General features: G+C 49.4%; 1 protein-coding gene across 1 annotated transcript in view; it reads left to right on the forward strand.

The window, feature by feature from the left end:
• The window catches only part of LOC147100493 (ephrin type-B receptor 2-like), a 298,808-nt gene extending 280,844 nt beyond the window's left edge, over nucleotides 1–17,964 (forward strand). Inside the window, exons 3-4 of the mRNA XM_085967333.1 lie at nucleotides 7,786–7,941; nucleotides 17,534–17,964. Of these exons, the coding sequence (XP_085823459.1) occupies nucleotides 7,786–7,941; nucleotides 17,534–17,964 (587 nt within the window). The remainder of the gene's footprint in view (nucleotides 1–7,785; nucleotides 7,942–17,533) is intronic.
• The last annotated feature ends 549 nt before the right edge of the window (nucleotides 17,965–18,513 follow it).

The following is an 18,513-nucleotide window of genomic DNA, read 5'->3' on the forward strand; positions in this document are numbered from 1 at the left end:
ATTATTTTAGAAGGCAGTTCCCCTTTAAGGGCATGAGACTGCTTTCTAAAATGACAGCCTGGCTTTAATAGAACACTGCCATGATCCAGGGACACTACAGCTGCTCCTGCTGAGACTACAGCCCAAAACAGCACCTTCCACGCTAGGCTGTGCACTGCGCTAATTTAAATCAGCTGGCAGCACCATAACACCGGTGCTGCCTGCGTTCTTTTTGCGGTCGGCCGTTAACTTCGGCCCGCGGTGGCAATGGCTGTTTCCCAGCCTAATCGCATTTCCAGGCCACAGGCTTCTTTATGACACTGGCAGAATGACAGGTGATGTGCGAAAGACTGAAAGAAGATACCAAGGGATACCGTGGCTGCTAAACAGTGCTTATCCCATACATGTGGGACTCTCTGGGTCAGGGCTTGCAGCTGGAAAGGTTGAGCGAGTTTCTCTAATTATATCTTTGTTCCAGATATTAATCAAATTACAAAATAACAACAGAAAATGCTGGAAAAACTCAGCAGGCCAGGCAACATTCGTGGAGAGAGAAACAGAGTTAACGTTTCAGGTCGAAGACCCTTTGTCAGAACTGAGAAAAAAGCAGGAAATGAAACGGATGAAAAAGCAAGTTTGGGGGCTGGGAAATGGGGGACGGGAAGAAAGAACAAAAGGGAAGGTCTGGGAGAGGTGAAGAGACATTAAGAGATATTCAAGGCGAGACGAGATGGTAATAGGACAGGTTAAGAAACAAAGGATGGCTCTAGATGAAGTGTGAAATGCGCTGGCAGAGTGAGAGACAGCTGCCATGTGGGAGAGAGGGAAAAAAAAGGAAAAGGCACAAACCAAAAGTGTGGATAAAAAATATATAAAAATATGATAGGGTTATGATCTGAAATTGTTGAACTCGATATTGAGTCCGGAAGGCTGTAAAGTGTCTAATCGGAAGATGAGGTGCTGTTCCTCAAGCTTACGCTGATCTTCCGTGGAACAATGCAAAAGGCCGCGGACGGTGAGGTCTGAGTGGGAATGGAGCGGTGAATTGAAATGACAGGCGACCGGAAGCTCGGGGTCACCATTACGGACTGATCAAATTACAGTTCTTTGAAGAACTCAGGGGGAGTTATTTTGGCGAAAGGGTGAAAACAGGCTTTAAATGGGCGCAGTGCTAATAAGACCCGCCAGTTTGAAAGTCTGGATTTAGCACATAATTTTGGTCCTAATTGCTGATGACCATAATTTGAACTTGCCTGGCGGCGCTAAACCAGAAACCTGCAGGTATAGCACTCAAGAGCTGATTGGATGAAATTTTCGTGGAGCAGTGTAGGTGGGCTCCTCGCACCCACTTCCACTGAACGTGTGGCGTGCTCTGGCTGACACACAGTGGCACTTTACAGGATGGCTCGGGGACCGAGGGAGAGGGCGCTCAGATTCTTGGACGTGGCACTGGAGGTCCTGGTGGAGGAGGTCCAGCGGAGGCAGGATGTCCTGTACCTGCAGGGGGGAAGGGCACCACCTCGCCCTCCTCGTCCCTCTCTCCTGCAGTAGCTGGTGCTGCTCTGCCTGGCCTCATGTCCTCCTCCCATTCCTCATCCAGACCAAGGGGGATCCCCTAGCAAGGTGCCCGTGACCAAGCACTCCCTTTCTCCTGGTGACTCCTATAAGTTGTCCAATAAGGTGGAGTAGCTCAGCACTCACTCTTTTTAGGTGAAGTCTTCAGAGAATTTGTGGAATAAATGGTGCTGGAGTGTTGGTGAAATCTTGACAAAGTGTCCCAGAAAGTCTCCCGATGAGCTTCAGAGGTCCTCTTCACAGCTCCAGCAGCAATGACCATGAAGTGGTGAGTATCCCTTTAAGTGGTGAGTATCCCTTTAAGTAGCACTTGAAATTGACATCAACGCTGTGTTTACTCCCAATCAGCTGGTCGCTGTTGGGAGAGGGTGTTAGGTCAAGCGCTCACCACCAAAATGCCCTGCAGCCTCTTTAATGAGCGTCAGCAGGCATTTTAAGTGGCAATCAGCTGCTTAACAAGCCACCGGGCAGCCGTTCCTGGCGCTGACTTCAATTCCTTTACCAAGATGGCGTCTTGCACTAAACGCGGGCTGAACCGGTACTGCAGCCCAAGACCCCATCTTGGCCACCTCCGAGGCTCTTTAAAGCCTAAAGTATTCGGTGAAAATTGCCCCCAGGTTATTTTACATACTAATTCCAGCCACACAGACAGAATTGTGTTCTCAAGGCACTGTCAAATGTCAATATTAATACATACTGTGACCAGACTCGCACAATGTATGAGGCAGAACGCCTGTTTAAAGGCATGAACACCACTAAAAGGTGTTTCACTTTTCAGCTACAATTTGATGTAATGTGTGCTTATTAAGGATACATCTTCAAAGGATCTGTATTAAATCAAAAAAGGACTCCATTATAGCTCGGAGAAAACTTCCTGGGGTCTTCAGTCCTCTATTTCACAGCAGTGCCGTACTAGGCTCCCCCCTTGGGCAATCATTTCCCGCACAACTTACCCTCCAGATTACACTTTCAAGAATTTGCTGAGAAAAGCTGCAAACCTTTCAGGATTTGTATATTATGTTTGAACAGGCTTTGCAGTTTGCACGGTGAGTCTGCTGACTGTTAGTATCTCGCTGTGTCTTCACTATTATTTATACTTTTACCTGTGAATAAATCTGTTCAGGTAGTTTATTAATTGCATTGATGTGGAACGGTTCCATTTTCCATTTGAGGTGAGGGGAGCCTGTGGTGGGCATCAGTCGGTGATTTACTACAATTAGGAGCTCATTGTTAAACGTGCCCTCGCTAAGCTCTACACAGCAAAACGTAAAGACACAAATTTCGATTGATGGGGAACTTGGCTGTTAAACTATGGAAACTATGATCTAGCTTTGAACATGAGATAAGTGAAGGGGATAAGCCTGACCTGTATATGTGCAATCAGCTGATTGCCTTCCTTGGCATGTGTGAGCAAGAGCTGTTATTAATGAACGAGACTTGCGCTCCCCACTCTAAGGGTTATATTGCCAGATATGGTAGGGGTGTGGAGATTAAAGTGAAGGATATATTGTTTTGTGTGCAGTATAATATCTTCCACAAGAAATCTAATTAACCAACTGTTGGACCCATGAATGAACAAAGCCCTGGGTAATCTCCTGTTGGACTGTTCCACTCCCCATGGCTGACTCTTCAGGGTTTTGGACTCTTTTTGATTGTTGTCCAGTCCTGTATTGGTTTTTATAAAAAAGAGTAGGATGTGATAGCATAAGTTACTGTGCACTAAATAATCTGAGTAACACACACACTCACGCACACACGCAAACACTCACGTGCACACATGCAAACACTCACGCACAGGCAAACACTCACGTGCACAGGCACACACATTCATGCACACGCACACGCACACTCACTCCCATTCTCACTTACTCACACATTCACGTATGCACATGCACACTCACTCATGCTATCACTTTCACATACACTCACACACACTCACACACACACATGCTCTCATACACACACTCATGCACCTGCACACACACTCACACACATACACTCACTCACGCTCTCCATTACACACTCACACACACATTCTGACACACATGCAGACACACACACACACACACCATGCATGCAAAGACATATATCCATCACACACAAACATACACATCCATTTCACTCACATGCGCGCACACTGGTTTCACACCAATTCTGAGGCAGTGAATTAAGGGAAGAACTATATTGAAATTGGAATCACTTGCCTGAAAAGCAGTGTTTGTACGTAGTCCATTTAGATATCAAACATGATATGAATTTAATTCAAATGATTTATCAAATATGAATTGGAAATGAAGCAATGCTGTAAATCTGAGCCAGCAGACACCTTTGAGTGACAACATTTGAAAAATCAAATCAGCTCCACAGACAAAACATTTGAAGCTGACATGCATTACTCAGATGGAATAAATTACTCCAATAAAGGTGCAATTATTACATTTTCATTCGGATCGTAAGCTGAGCTTTCGGTTTCGAGCTGCCCGGTATTTGATTTCAAGCACATTCCTGTCAAACAAATTGCCGATTTAAACATATGAGCTCTCAAATTGAATTGTGGGTGTTCTTCATTCCAAACTGTGTGACACCTTTACATTCGATTTAGTTTCATTGCAATACACGCAAATCTATTCAAACCCACATTTGTTTGATTTAACGTCACGCAGTTCCCTTTCCTGGGCCTGAGAAATGTGACACAATAAAGCTACAGCCATGGACTCGCGATGAGGAGACATGAAGGCAGTTCATTCCCAGTTCACTCTCCCTCCATTCTCCCTCCATTCTCCCTCCATTCTCTCTCCATTGCCCCTCCATTTTCCCTCCACTCCCCCTCCATTCCACCTCCATTCTCCCTCCATTCTCCCTCCATTCACCTCCATTCTCCCTCCATTCTCCCTCCATCCTCCCTCCATTCCCCTCCATTCTCCCTCCATTCTCCCTCCATTCTCCCTCCATCCTCCCTCCATTCCCCTCCATTCTCCCTCCATTCTCCCTCCATTCCCGATCCATTCCCGCTCCATTCCCGCTCCATTCTCCCTCCATTCCCCTCCATTCTCCCTCCATTCTCCCTCCATTCTCCCTCCATCCTCCCTCCATTCCCGCTCCATTCCCCCTCCACTCTCCCTCCATTCTCCCTCCATTCTCCCTCCATCCTCCCTCCATCCTCCCTCCATTCCCCTCCATTCTCCCTCCATTCTCCCTCCCATTCTCCCTCCCATTCTCCCTCCATTCTCCCTCCATTCTCCCTCCATCCTCCCTCCATTCTCCCTCCATCCTCCCTCCATTCTCCCTCCATTCTCCCTCCATTCCCCTCCATTCCCGATCCATTCCCGCTCCATTTCCGCTCCATCCTCCCTCCATTCTCCCTCCATTCTCCCTCCATTCTCCCTCCATCCTCCCTCCATTCTCCCTCCATTCTCCCTCCATTCTCCCTCCATTCTCCCTCCATCCTCCCTCCATTCCCCCTCCAATCCCCCTCCATTCTCCCTCCATCCTCCCTCCATCCTCCCTCCATCCTCCCTCCATTCCCCTCCATTCTCCCTCCATTCTCCCTCCATTCTCCCTCCATTCCCCTCCATTCTCCCTCCATTCCCCTCCATTCTCCCTCCATCCTCCCTCCATCCTCCCTCCATCCTCCCTCCATTCCCCTCCATTCCCCCTCCATTCTCCCTCCATTCTCCCTCCATTCTCCCTCCATTCCCCTCCATTCTCCCTCCATTCTCCCTCCATTCTCCATACATTCCCCCTCCATTCTCCCTCCATTCCCGATCCATTCCCGCTCCATTCTCCCTCCATCCTCCCTCCATTCCCCTCCATTCTCCCTCCATTCTCCCTCCATTCTCCCTCCATCCTCCCTCCATTCCCCCTCCATTCTCTCTCCATTCTCCCTCCATTCTCCCTCCATTCCCCCTCCATTCCCTCTCCATTCTCCCTCCATTCCCACTCCATTCTCCCTCCATTCCCCCTCCATTCTCCCTCCATTCCCTCTCCATTCTCCCTCCATTCCCCTCCATTCCCCCTCCATTCCCCCTCCATTCTCCCTCCATTCCCCCTCCATTCCCCTCCATTCTCTCTCCATTCTCTCTCCATTCTCCCTCCATTCTCTCTCCAATCCCCCTCCATTCTCCCTCCATCCTCCCTCCAATCCCCCTCCATTCTCCCTCCATTCCCCCTCTTTTCTCCCTCCATTCTCCCTCCATTCACCTTCCAGTTCCCCTCCATTCCCCCTCCATTCCCCCTCCATTCCCCCTCCATTCATGGAAACATAGAAACATAGAAGATAGGAGCAGGAGTAGGCCATTTGGCCCTTTGAGCCTGCTGCGCCATTCAATGAGATCATGGCTGATCATCCAAATTCAGTACCCTGTCCCTGCCTTCTCCCCATATCCCTTGATCCCTTTAGCCTCAATAAATATATCCAACTATTTCTTGAATATATTTAATGAACTGGCCTCCACCGCCCTCTGTGGCAGAGAATTCCATAGGTTCACCACTCTCTGTGTGAAGAAATTCCTCCTCATTTCAGTCCTAAATGGCTTACCCCTTATCCTTAGACTATGACCCCTGGTTCTGGACTCCCCAGCTATCCGAAACATCTTTCCTGCATCTAGTCTGTCCAGACCTGACAGAATTTTCTAGGTTTCGATGAGATCCCCTCTCAATCTTCTAAACTCCAGTGAGTATAAGCCCAATCGACACAATCTCTCCTCATACGTCATTCCTGCCATCCCAGGTATCAGCCTGGTGAATCTTCGCTGCACTCCCTCCATGGCAAGACCGTCCTTCCTCAGGTAAGGTGACCAAAACTGCACACAATACTCAAGGTGCGGTCTCACCAAGGCCCTGTACAACTGTAGCAAGACTTCCTTGTTCCTGTACTCGAACCCTCTTGCTACGAAGGCCAACATACCATTTGCCTTCTTAACCGACATGCTTACCTTCAGCGACTGGTGCACAATAACACCCAGGTCTCTTTGCACTTCCCCTTCTCCCAATCTATTGCCATTCAAATAATAATCTGCCTTCCTGTTTTTGCCACCTCACATTTATCCACTTTATAGTGCATTTGCCATGTTTCTGCCCAATCACCCAACCTGTCCAAATCGTACTGGAGTTTCAAGACATCCTCCTCACAGCTTACCCTCCCACCCAGCTTTGTGCCGTCTGCAAATTTGGAGATATTACATCCAATTCCCTCGTCCAGATCATTAATATATATTGTGAACAGCTGGGGTCCTAGGACCGATCCTTGTGGTACCCCACTAGTCACTGCCTGCCACTCGGAAAACGACCCGTTTATTCCAACTCTTTGCTTTCTGTCCGCCAACCAGTTCTCTATCCAAGTCAATACCTTGCCCCCAATCCCATGTGCCTTAATTTTGCATGCTAACCTCTTATGTGGGACCTTATCAAAAGCCTTCTGAAAGTCCAAATACACCACATCCATTGGTTCTCCCTTATCTATTTCACCAGTTATATCCTCAAAAAATTCCAGTAGATTAGTCAAGCATGATTTACCTTTTGTAAATCCATGTTGACTTTGTCCGATCCTGTCACTGCTTTCCAAGTGCACTGCTATTACATCTTTTACAATAGACTCTAGCATTTTCCCCACTACCAATGTCACGACATCCTCCTCACAGCTTACCCTCCCACCCAGCTTTGTGTCGTCCGCTTTTTCTCTGCCACCTTTTTTGAATAGTGGGGTAACATTAGCTACCCTCCAATCCATGGGTACCGTTCCAGAGTCTATCGAGTTCTGGAAGATGACCAGCAATGCATCTACTATTTCTAGGGCCACTTCCTTAAGTACCCTGGGATGTAGACCATCAGGCCCTGGGGATTTATCGGCCTTCAGTCCCATCAATTTTCCTAATACCATTTCCCTACAAATACTGATTTCTTTCAGTTCCTCCCTTTCATCAGACCCTATGTTCCCCGGCATCTCTGGGAGGTTATTTGTGTCCTCCTTTGTGAAGACAGAACCAAATTATGTATTTAGTTGGTCTGCCATTTCCTTGTTTCCCATTATAAATTCCCCTGATTCTGACTGTAAGGGACCTACGCTTGACTTCACCAATCTTTTTCTCTTCACATATCTATAAAAGCTTTTACAGTCCATTCCCCCTCCATTCCCCCTCCATTCCCCTCCATTCTCCCTCCATTCCCCCTCCATTCTCTCTCCATTCCCACTCTCACACGCTCTCAGCTCTTACATTTTACTTTATTTTACAGGTTGTCCATCGGGATCATTTAAACCAATCCAAGGAGAGGATCCCTGTTTGAGCTGTCCAATGAACAGCAGGACCACCTCTGAAGGTGCCACAACCTGTGTTTGCCGGAATGGATACTATCGGACAGACTCCGACCCACATGACATGCCCTGCACCAGTAAGTTCACTTCAACAATGGTCCCTCACGAGGTGCGGACTCATCGAGACGCGGGCAGGGGGGCAGACATGGAGACCTAGACAGGGGCAGCCATGAAGACACAGACAGGGGGGCAGCCATGGAGACCCAGACAGGGGGGCAGCCATGGAGGCCCAGACATGGGGGCAGGCATGGCCACACAGACAGGGGGGCAGACATGGAGAACCAGACAGGGGGGCAGCCATGGAGGCCCAGACAGGGGGGCAGGCATGGAGACACTGTCAGGGGGGCAGACATGGAGACCCAGACAGGGGGCAGCCATGGAGACCCAGACAGGGGGGCAGACATGGAGACTCAGACAGGGGGCAGACATGGAGACCCAGACAGGGGGGCAACCATGGAGACCCAGACAGGGGGGCAACCATGGAGACCCAGACAGGGGGGCAGCCATGGAGGCCCAGACAGGGGGCAGACATGGAAACAAAGACAGGGGGCAGACATGGCGACACAGACAGGGGACAGACATGGAGACACTGACACGAGGCAGAAATGGAGACCCAGACAGGGGGCGGACATGGACACACAGACAGGGGACAGACAGGCAGGCACAGGCAAGTTGTAGACATGGAGACACAGACAAGGGGCAGACATGGAAACACAGACAGGGGGGAAGACATGGAGACCCAGACACAGGGACAGACATGGAGTCAGAGAGACACCAACGCAGCTTAATTAGTCATTGATCTCATTGCTTTCAGTGGGAGCTTGCTGTGCACTGTGCTTCCCTTTGTATTAGGTGACCAAGGCCTATCCTACAGAGAAAACTAAGAGAGAGCTTCACTCTAGATGAAAATAAGAACATGCTGATGCTGATTAAAATTGTGTCCAGAGAGTTGGAAAAGGCACCAAAAATATCAACGATCGAAATATTTGGGGGAACCCGATCCATCAGAGAAAATGTCCCAATCTATCACTGAAAACGTTGCACTTCAGTATTTCCTTATCATCTATAATTTTGGAATACTGGGTGCCACTGCAGCTTAGGTCATGACAGATTCACGTCCCAGTGCACTCCCTTTGTAACTACCTCTTTTCATATGTCATAAATGGGCACAAACTGCATTAAAAAAAAGAGCTTGCATTTCTATAGCGCCTTTCACGACCTCAGTACGTCACAAATGGCTTTACAGCCGATGAAGTACTTTTGGAGTGTAGTCACTTGTAATGTAGGAAACGCTGTAGCCAATTTGCGCGCAGCAAGCTCCCACAAACAGTAATGAGATAATGACCAGATAATCTGTTTTAGTGATGTTGATTGAGGGATAAATATTGGCCAGGACACCGGGGAGAACTCCCCTGCTCTTCTTTGAATAGTGCCATGGGATCATTTCTGTCCACCTGAGAGAGCAGACAGGGCTTGGGTTTAAAGTCTCATCTGAAAGACGGCACCTCCGACAGTGCAGCACTCCCTCAGCACTGCACCATAGTGTCAGACTAGATTTTTGACCTCAAGTCTCTGGAGTAGGGTTTGAAACCCTCAACCTTCTGACTCAGCAGTGAGAGTGCGACCCACTGATCCACAGCTGACATTAATTGAATGCTCGGAGATTGAAGGATTTTGGAATTCCCCTTTCTCCAGAAAACATTGACATCTTTTTCTTGCGATATTAACGGTCTCCTGTAGGCTTCAGAGAGTTGGAGGTTGATGTATTCAGGTATTGCCCAACGTAGCCACATGTGAGTCAGCCCCTTCTGCATGTGTTCCTATGGCTGAAGCATGAGCTTGCACCTCCATTGAGTGCTGTATTCAGGCCCCATTCCTCTTGTTACTGAGTTCCCAATCTCACCTCTGCCACTCTGGAGGGTACAATTAAGAGCAAGAGAATGTTTTTTCCAATGGGTCAGGACTGAGTTTAAATGAAGGACAAATGGTAAAACTCAATGGAAACATTTTGTAAAGTTGGGGATGGAATCTGTTTTTCTTGCTGCGGGTTCGGCTTTCATTGGAAGCCACTCATAGAATCATAGAATAGAATCAGAGAATAGTACATCGAGTCTGCATCAGCTCTGTTGAAGAACAATCCAGTTAGTCCCACAACCCCGCTCTTTCCCCATATCCCTGCAATTTTTTTCTCTTGTATCCAATTCCCTTTTGAAAGCTACTATTGAATTTGTATCCACAGTTCATTCCAAATCCTAAACACTCGTTGCGTAAAAAAGTTTTTCCTCATATCGGCAATTATCTTAAATCTGCCTCCTCTGGTTACCGACCCTTCTGCCACTGGAAACAGTTTCTCTTTATTTACTCTGTCTAAACCCCTCATGATTTTGAACTCCTCTATCAAATCTCCTCTTAGCCTTCTCTGCTCTAAGGAGCACAACCCCAGCTTCTCCAGTCTATCCACGTAACTGTATTCCCTCCTCCCTGGAACCATCCTCGTAAATCCCTTCTGTACCCTCTCCAAAGCCTTCACGTCCTTCCTAAAGTGTGGTGCACAACAATGTTCCATTTCATTTTTTTTGGGTGCGCGGTCCCATTCAAGATACCGCACATGCGCGGTTTTTCCTTTTCAATAGCCAGTGAGCCAGCTGCGCAGGAGCTGCACAGCTTTGGGTGGCCACGCAGCTTAAAGGGAACATTGGTGCTCATAGTTGGACACAACACTCCAGCTGGGGATGAACTCGAGTTTTATAGCAGTTTAGCGTAGCTTCCTGGCTTTTGTACTCTAGGGCTGCGAAATTCGGCAACTTAGCGCTGGTAGTTATGGCCGTTTAAAAAAAAAAATGGCATCTGCCTCACTTCCGCCCACTCCCACCGCGGCCCGCACTGTTCGCCATCTTGGTGAGGGTGCTAGTGCGGGCGGTACGTGCGTGCGCCGGCAGTATACAGAGGCAGATCGTGATGTCTGTCAGCGTGTAACGCTGATTTGACGCAGGATCTACCATTTTCGATGTCGACGCTCCATTCAACGCCCTCTCCTAAACACACGTGAGCGCCTGCCCCACCCTCCCCTCACCCTCCATCAGTGCTACTTAAAGGTATACATCCAGCTTGCTGTTAAGTTGCCTATTGCTTTTGTACTGGCTCTTGCAGAGTTTGCAGGAGTACTGAGTTGCTGGAAGACATTTAAAAAGTTGTTAAAGTGTGCAGGGAGTGCTGCTGGACATTGGGAATGTGTTGGCTGATATTGGAAGGCCTCTGAGTTCACCACTTGCTCCCATGACAGGGAGATGGAGCAGAGGCAGCAAAGAAGACAAGCTGCTCGCAGAGGGAGGAAAAGGAGGGGGAGGAGGGCTCTCAGCGGGAGGCCTTACCCAGCTAGGGTTTTCAGGGAGCACTTGTCCTACCTGCACCTTAGTAAGGAGCAGTGTTTTCAGCGGCTCCGCTTCACCAAGGAGCTGGTCACAGAACTCTGCCACCCCTTGGAACCAGACATGCAGCTTCAGAGCAGGGCGGCGACGGTGCTGCCAGTGGCCCTCAACGTGACCATGGCCCTGAATCTTTTCACCAGCGGATCCTTCCAGGCTGGAACAGGCGACATAGCAAACATCTCGCAGTTCACTGACTATCGCTGCGTCTGGGAGGTCACTCTTGCCTCACAGCGCCAGGGTTAGCACTGTTGCCTCACAGCGCCAGGGACCCGGGTTCGAATCTGGCCTCGGTTGACTGTTTGTGTGGAGTTTGCACATTCTCCCCGTGTTTGCGTGGGTTTCCTCCGGGTGCTCCGGTTTCCTCCCACAGTCCAAAGATGTGCGGGTTAGGTTGATTGGCTATGATAAATTGACCCTTAGTGTTAGGGGGATTAAATACGTGGGGTTACGGGGATAGGGTGGGATATGTGTTGGTGTAGGGGTTACGGGGATCGGGTGGGATATGTGTCGGTGCAGGCTCGATGGGCCGAAATGGCCTCTATCTGCACTGTGGGGTTTCTGTGATTCTGTGATTCTGTCACAGAGGCACTGTACTGTAGGAGAGGGGACTCAATGTCTTCTGTCTAAACAGAGAGAAGCAGGAGGAGTGCGCATGTTGCATTGCCAGGCTATCGGGCTTCCCCCGCGGTGCAAGGTGCCATCGACTGCAAACACGTTGCTTTGTGGGCGCCACATATCAATGTTGAGATGCTCCATAAGAGTACCACTCACTTAATGTGCAGTTGGTGTGTGACCACGTCCAACATATCATGAAGGTCAATGCCCGGTATCCTGGCAGCAGTCATGATGCCTTCATCCTGCGCCAGCCCGCTGTGCCAGCAATCTTCCAGCCACCACATCGAACCCGAGGGTGGCTGCTAGGAAACAAGAACTATCCGCTCTACATCTGGCTGATGATTCCCCTCCGCAACCCCATCACTCGTGGCCAGCACTCTTTAATGACAGCCAAACTGCCACAAGCAATGTCATCAAGCAGACCATCGGGGTGCTCAAGCAACGGTTCTGCTGCCTTGACCGCTCAGGAGGAGCCCTCCAGTACTCGCCGGAGTGGGTGTTCTAATTCATGGTGGTCTGCTGCATCCTCCACAACTTGGCTATCATGGGGGCATAGCCCTTGCCACTACGGGTTCCATGACCACCTGAGGAGGACGAAGACGAGGAGGAGGAGGTGGAAGGGAGGAGGCATCCTGCAAATCCATGTTCCACATGGGCTGTCCTTGAGCACATCATCAGACTCCCCTTCCCCTGAATGAAACCCCAGATTCCCATTGCTCAACACTTCCCCACCTTATCATCCCTGTGTCACGGAACATCAGAACCGTTCTTCTGGCCACAATGCTGAAATAAAGGCCACCACAAAACAAACATTTCAAACATAATTTATAAATGTTTCAATCCAATACTACATAACAAAGTCAACTAATCACCCTTGTGCATTCCCTTAGTACCTGTCTTCCGTGTGCCTTTCTTTGCCTGTCCTCGTGCTCCTACGAAGTGCTACCCCAGTGGCTGCAACATAGGTGGTGGAAGGCTGCTGACTTTCCATGGGGGAGACTGCAGATGGCCTTGCAGGAGGACCTCGAGTAACTCTGGGCCTAGAAGGGCCGGCTGTAGACTGCACCACCTCGGCATGGACGGCAGCAGTCTGGGCTGGCTGGCTGACAAGCAACAGCAAGAACACTGGTGGAGTGGCAGTGGTAGATGCATGAATACTGTCATACTGCGAGAGGGCAGCAGGTTTGTGCTCCACAGAGCCACTGCCATTCCCCGGGGCGGCGCCTCAGCAATCGTAATAATCTGTTGGAGGACAGATTGCTGGGCTGCTGATATACCCTGCAAGCCCCTTTCCACACTGGTAAACACAGCCACGATGGCAGCAGTCTGAGCTTGCATGACTTCAGTCTGAGCTTCCACTGCAGCACTCAGATGTTGGGTCACTTCTGCTTATGCTGCAATGGAAGCTGAGATATCGGCCATCAGACACTGCATCATGGTTGGGTCCACAAGCGTTCTAATGGAGTTGCCCATCACTTCCATCCTGGAAGTCATGGGCTCCAAGCTCTGCGCAAAGCCCCGTGCAAGGTTTGAGCCAGACTCCTCCATGTTCCTTGACATTGAATCTGGCAGGCACCAAGTATTTCTGTGTGCATGCGCATCATCCTTCTTCTGAAGGCTGCCCTATCGAAGTCCTCATCTGACTCCTCTGCAGCAGAACTCATGTGCGACCTCGCCCTCCGGGGAGCTGGCACTTGTGCTACCCTTTCTTCCTGCCCTGGCTGCAGGCCACTCGTGCCCAGTGACTCACCACATGCAGATCCCACTTCTATACTACCCTCTAAAGTAGTGCCATTTTCTGGACTGGTGCCTGTGAGTTTCAGATCGAGTGACAGTGTCTCTTCTCTTTTTCTTCCTGCACAGGCTGGGAAGCTTGAATTTCTTGGGTATTTCAAAGGAGAAAGGCACAAGGGCAGGGTTGTGGTGAGGGGCGAGTGGGGAAAGCAAGCTGTGCATGCTTACACCATCAGCAGCTGTAAGTGAGAAGAAAGTAAGTGTGGGATGAGGGGGAAATTGGATGTGAGAAGGAGGATTAGGTAAGAGCATACCGTCATCATCAATGCTTTCAACCTCACCGAACGCCACGGCCTCAGTGACGGCCCCTCCAATAATGTCAAGCACTGTCTCCTCCAGCTGGTTCAGGAAATGCAGCGTGCTTGTCCTGCACCAGTTAGCTCCTGCTGGCACCGGTTATGCGCCACCTTTTCCCGCAAGAGAAAGGGAAGTGTGTCAGCGAGTGCGGCACAATGTGTTTGGGTGATGTGCCTGTCATGGTTGAATAGCTGGCAGTATGTGCAAGGTGTGAGATATGGGTGTGAGGCTTGCAGCAGTGGTAAATGTGTGAGGATGAGGTGATGTAATGATCGTGAGGTATGAGTCATGATTGATAGGGATTGTTGGTAGGTGAGCGATGGGGATGTGGTGCATTGAGCAGTGTGCGAGGCTAGTGGTGCAGTTGGTGGGATATGGCATTTCAAGATGGATTCTCTGACCTTAAACTTCTTTTGGCACTGGATCCAGCTCCTCAGAGCAAGACTGCTGGCAGTGACCACTTCAGCTATCTGCTCTCACTGCCTTCTTACAGTGCCTCTAGAGGGCTTCCTGGCCCCCTGTGGGTAGTGGACCTGTCTCCTTCATTCAACCCCCTACATTAATGCCTCCGATGCTGCGTCCAAGAACCTAGGTGCTCTTTCTCTGCCCAGTTGAGCCATAACTGCCTGACAGTTGCCTTGTCAACCATTACAATGAGGCGCTGAATTCAGAAAGCACCTCCCCTTTAAGAAGTGCAGACTCCGTTTAAAACTGAAGGCCAGCTTTAAACAGCCAGTCAGCAGGCTTTCGATGCTGGGCTGAACACATCAGTCATGTTAATTAGCAGGCAACACGAATGTTGCATGCTGACTGCACTACTTTCAACAGGCGGGTGCAGATCGCGCATCGTGTTTTCGGGCCTCGTACAATTTTTAGCCCCGTGCCTCTATTTATAAAGCCCAGGATCCCATAGATTTGTGCACAAACACCCCCAGGTCTCTCTCTTTTTGCTCCCTCTTTAAAATTGCACCATTTAGCTTGTATTGTCTCTCCTCATTCTTCCTACCAAATTGTATCACCTCACAATTTTCTGCTTTGAATTTCATCTGCCATGTGTCCGTCCACCCATTCCACCAGCCTGCCTATGTCCTCTTGAAGTCTATCACTATCTTCCTCACTGTTTACTCAGCCACAAACAGTAAAAACATGTCCTCAGAACACCACCGGGCTTTCAGTCCGTGCTCGAGACGATGCCATCCAGCCTGGGCACAGTTGACGGGGAGGGGGAGCGGGAGAGGGGGAGCGGATGAGGTGGAGCGGGTGAGCGGGGGAGAGAAAGTGGGAAGGGAGAACGGAGGAGGGGTAGCAGGAGAGGGGGAGCAGGCAGTGGGGGAGGAGGAGTGGGGGAGAGAAGCGGGGAGGGGGAGGGGGAGCAGGGGAGGTGGAGCGGGGGTGGGGGAAGTGTGCGGGGGTGGGGGAGCGGGTGCGGGGGAGGGGGAGTGGGAGGAGGAGGTGAAGGTGGTGTTCTTTGTGAAAATAAAACCAGCCTTTTTTTTAATAACTGAAATTCCTGATATCCAAAATAAGGTTTTAAAAACAAAAAATCAAAAGATTACATATTCCTCAGTATGATTAAATTTACCCGCTGCTTCAAGACATCAACCTGCCTCAAAAGCCTGAGCTTTAATCAGATGTTTTCCCCACAGAATAGTTTGAAGTGTTTTCACATTCTGGTCATGTGCACTTTGCTAATATCCCAGGTAGTTCCTTGGAGTTAAAAAAAAGAATATACGACTTTTGTTACTTTTTCTGAAATGTGTCAAAACAAAGATTAAATTTTTAAAGATTGATTGTAGGAAAGTTTCACCTTTAAATTATTAACCACGCTGCTTTTTTATAAATTCGTTCCTGGGATGTGGGCGTCGCTGGCAAGGCCAGCATTTATTGCCCATCGCTAATTGCCCTTGAAAAGGTGGTGGTGAGCCGCCTTCTTGAACCGCTGCAGTCCGTGTGGTGGAGGTGCTCCCACAGTGCTGTTAGGGAGGGAGTTCCAGGATTTTGACCCAGCGACGATGAAGGAGTGGCGATATATGTTCAAGTCAGGATGGTGTGTGACTTGGAGGGGAACTTGGAGGTGGTGGTGTTTCCATGCACCTGCTGCCCTTGTCCTTCTAGGTGGAAGAGGTTGCGGGTTTGGGAGGTGCTGTCGAAGAAGCCTTGGCAAGTTGCTGCAGTGCATCTTGTAGATGGTACACACTGCAGCCATGGTGCACCGGTGGTGGAGGGAGTGAATGTTTAAGGTGGTTGATGGGGTGCTGATCAAGTGGGCTGCTTTGTCCTGGATGGTGCCGAGCTTCTTGAGTGTTGTTGGAGCTGCACTCATCCAGGCAAGTGGAGAGTATTCCATCACACTCCTTAATTGTGCCCTGTAGATGGTGGAAAGACTTTGGGGAGTCAGGAGGTGAGTCACTCGCCACAGAATACCCAGTTTCTGACCTGCTCTTGTAGCCACAGTATATTTGTGGCTGGTCCAGTTAAGTTTCATGTCAATAGTGACCCCCATGATGTTGATAGTGGGGAATTTGGCGATGGTAATGTCATTGAATGTCACGGGGAGGTGATTAGACTCTCTCTTGTTGGAGATGTCCATTGCCTGGCACTTGTGTGGCATGAATGTTACTTGCTCCTTATCCGCCCAAGTCTGAATGTTGCCTAGGTCTTGCTGCAAGCGGACATGGGCTGCTTCGTTATCTGAGGATTTGCGAATGGAATTGAAAACTGTGCAGTCATCAGCGGACATCCCCACTTCTGACCTTATGTTCGAGGGAAGGTCATTCATGAAGCAGCTGAAGATGGTTGGGCCTAGGACACTATTATGAATGTCTGCTATTTTGACCTCACAGTCAAACACACCTGTGATCAACAGTCTAACACAAGGAGATTTGACCTCACGCCGGGGGTAGTGCGGGCAGGGCCAAGGGGACTGATGAACTGTCCGGCCCTCCGCAGTGTGAGACCTCAGAGATTACAACTGCCACTTTTTACCCATTCCATCACCTTATCAATAGCCCCTTGCAAGCTTCCTTTGGGCCCCAGAATTATTTACTCTGCTGCCTATTTTAGTATCATCTGCAGATTGGGCACGGCCCCCTCCCTCTCTCTCTATGGCCATCGAACTGCACTCCAGCCGTCCAGAGAAGAGAGGCAACTGAAAATAAATCAAGCAGGTGCCAGAAATCTTTTTCTACTTCAGATTTGGCTTTCAGTAAGCAGATGCACAACTCAGTTTACAGCCTTCATGTCCCAGTCCTGTGGAAAGATCTGGCAGATTGCGGCCACCCATTCTAACAGGGTGGAGGCAATGTTACACAACGCCTGAAGGGAATCTGCCCCAGACACTCTTCCTATTAATTACATGTAATAATCATTCCCCTGTCACTGTACCTATCATACATCATTAAAGTGGAATTTAGCCTTGTCACAATAAAAGTAGAAAAATGTGCTAAATAATACCAGATTGGAATTTCCAGCATGGGCATGAGTTGTGTTATTACTGGGCCTAATGATTTTAATTTTTGTTTTTATTTTTCTCCAGCGACACCCTCGGCACCACAGACGGTCATCTCCAGTGTAAATGAAACATCCCTGAACCTGGAATGGACCACTCCACGGGAGACGGGAGGCCGGGAAGATGTGGTTTACAATGTGATCTGTAAGAGCTGCAATTCGGGGCGCGGGGTCTGCACGCGATGCGGGGACAATGTGCAGTTTGTCCCACGCCAGTTGGGCTTGACTGAGCCTCGCGTATACATCAGCGATCTGCTGGCACACACACAGTACACCTTCGAGATCCAGGCTGTGAACGGAGTGTCTGATCAGAGTCCGTACTCACCCCACTTTGCATCTGTCAATATTACCACCAATCAAGCTGGTAAGGAACTCGCTATTTTCTATTCCTTTTCTAGCTGGCATTGTTTGTGCATGTGGGTGATGGGAATTGCTGGACGTGTGACTATTGGCGTGTGAGGAGGGGGAATAATCCCAAAGAGCTGTTCCCTAAACCTCTTCAACAATTCTTGTTCTGCTCCGCTTCCAATTCTACGTTGTTTCAAATACAACCTCAGATAAACACCAATGATTTTCCAAGGTGTAAGATTTCAGAGGTTGGAAGTGCCTTTCTCTGGTTTGAAGGCTCACTGTGATGCCATTGCTGGAAACCTTTTCTCTGTTGCTTATCAAACCGATGGGGCTGTTCTCCTGTCCAGTGAGGGAGCAGTGATTCCCAGTGTTCTAATGGCGGGATGGGACCCTTGCAGCATCCTGTGCGACAGAGCGATGGAAGGACATTGGCTGCCTCGGTGGACACCTTCCAGTCCACCCTGCTATCTCACATGATGCTCTACGAGAGGCTCCACCCTGAAAGTCTCTTGGAATGTCAAACTGGGGAGCTGAGCAGTTTACATGTAAAGCTCGTCCTTTGAACATTCTGTCTCCTGGTTGTATTGTGGGACATCTTCTGCCTGGAATGGTTTATGCAATGTGTTGCAGCTCCATTTAGGAAGTCGGGTGAGTTTT

Source organism: Somniosus microcephalus, chromosome 25, assembly GCF_052327205.1.
Source record: "Somniosus microcephalus isolate GS21.2 chromosome 25, FLI_Smic_1.0, whole genome shotgun sequence".
NCBI lineage: Eukaryota > Metazoa > Chordata > Chondrichthyes > Squaliformes > Somniosidae > Somniosus > Somniosus microcephalus.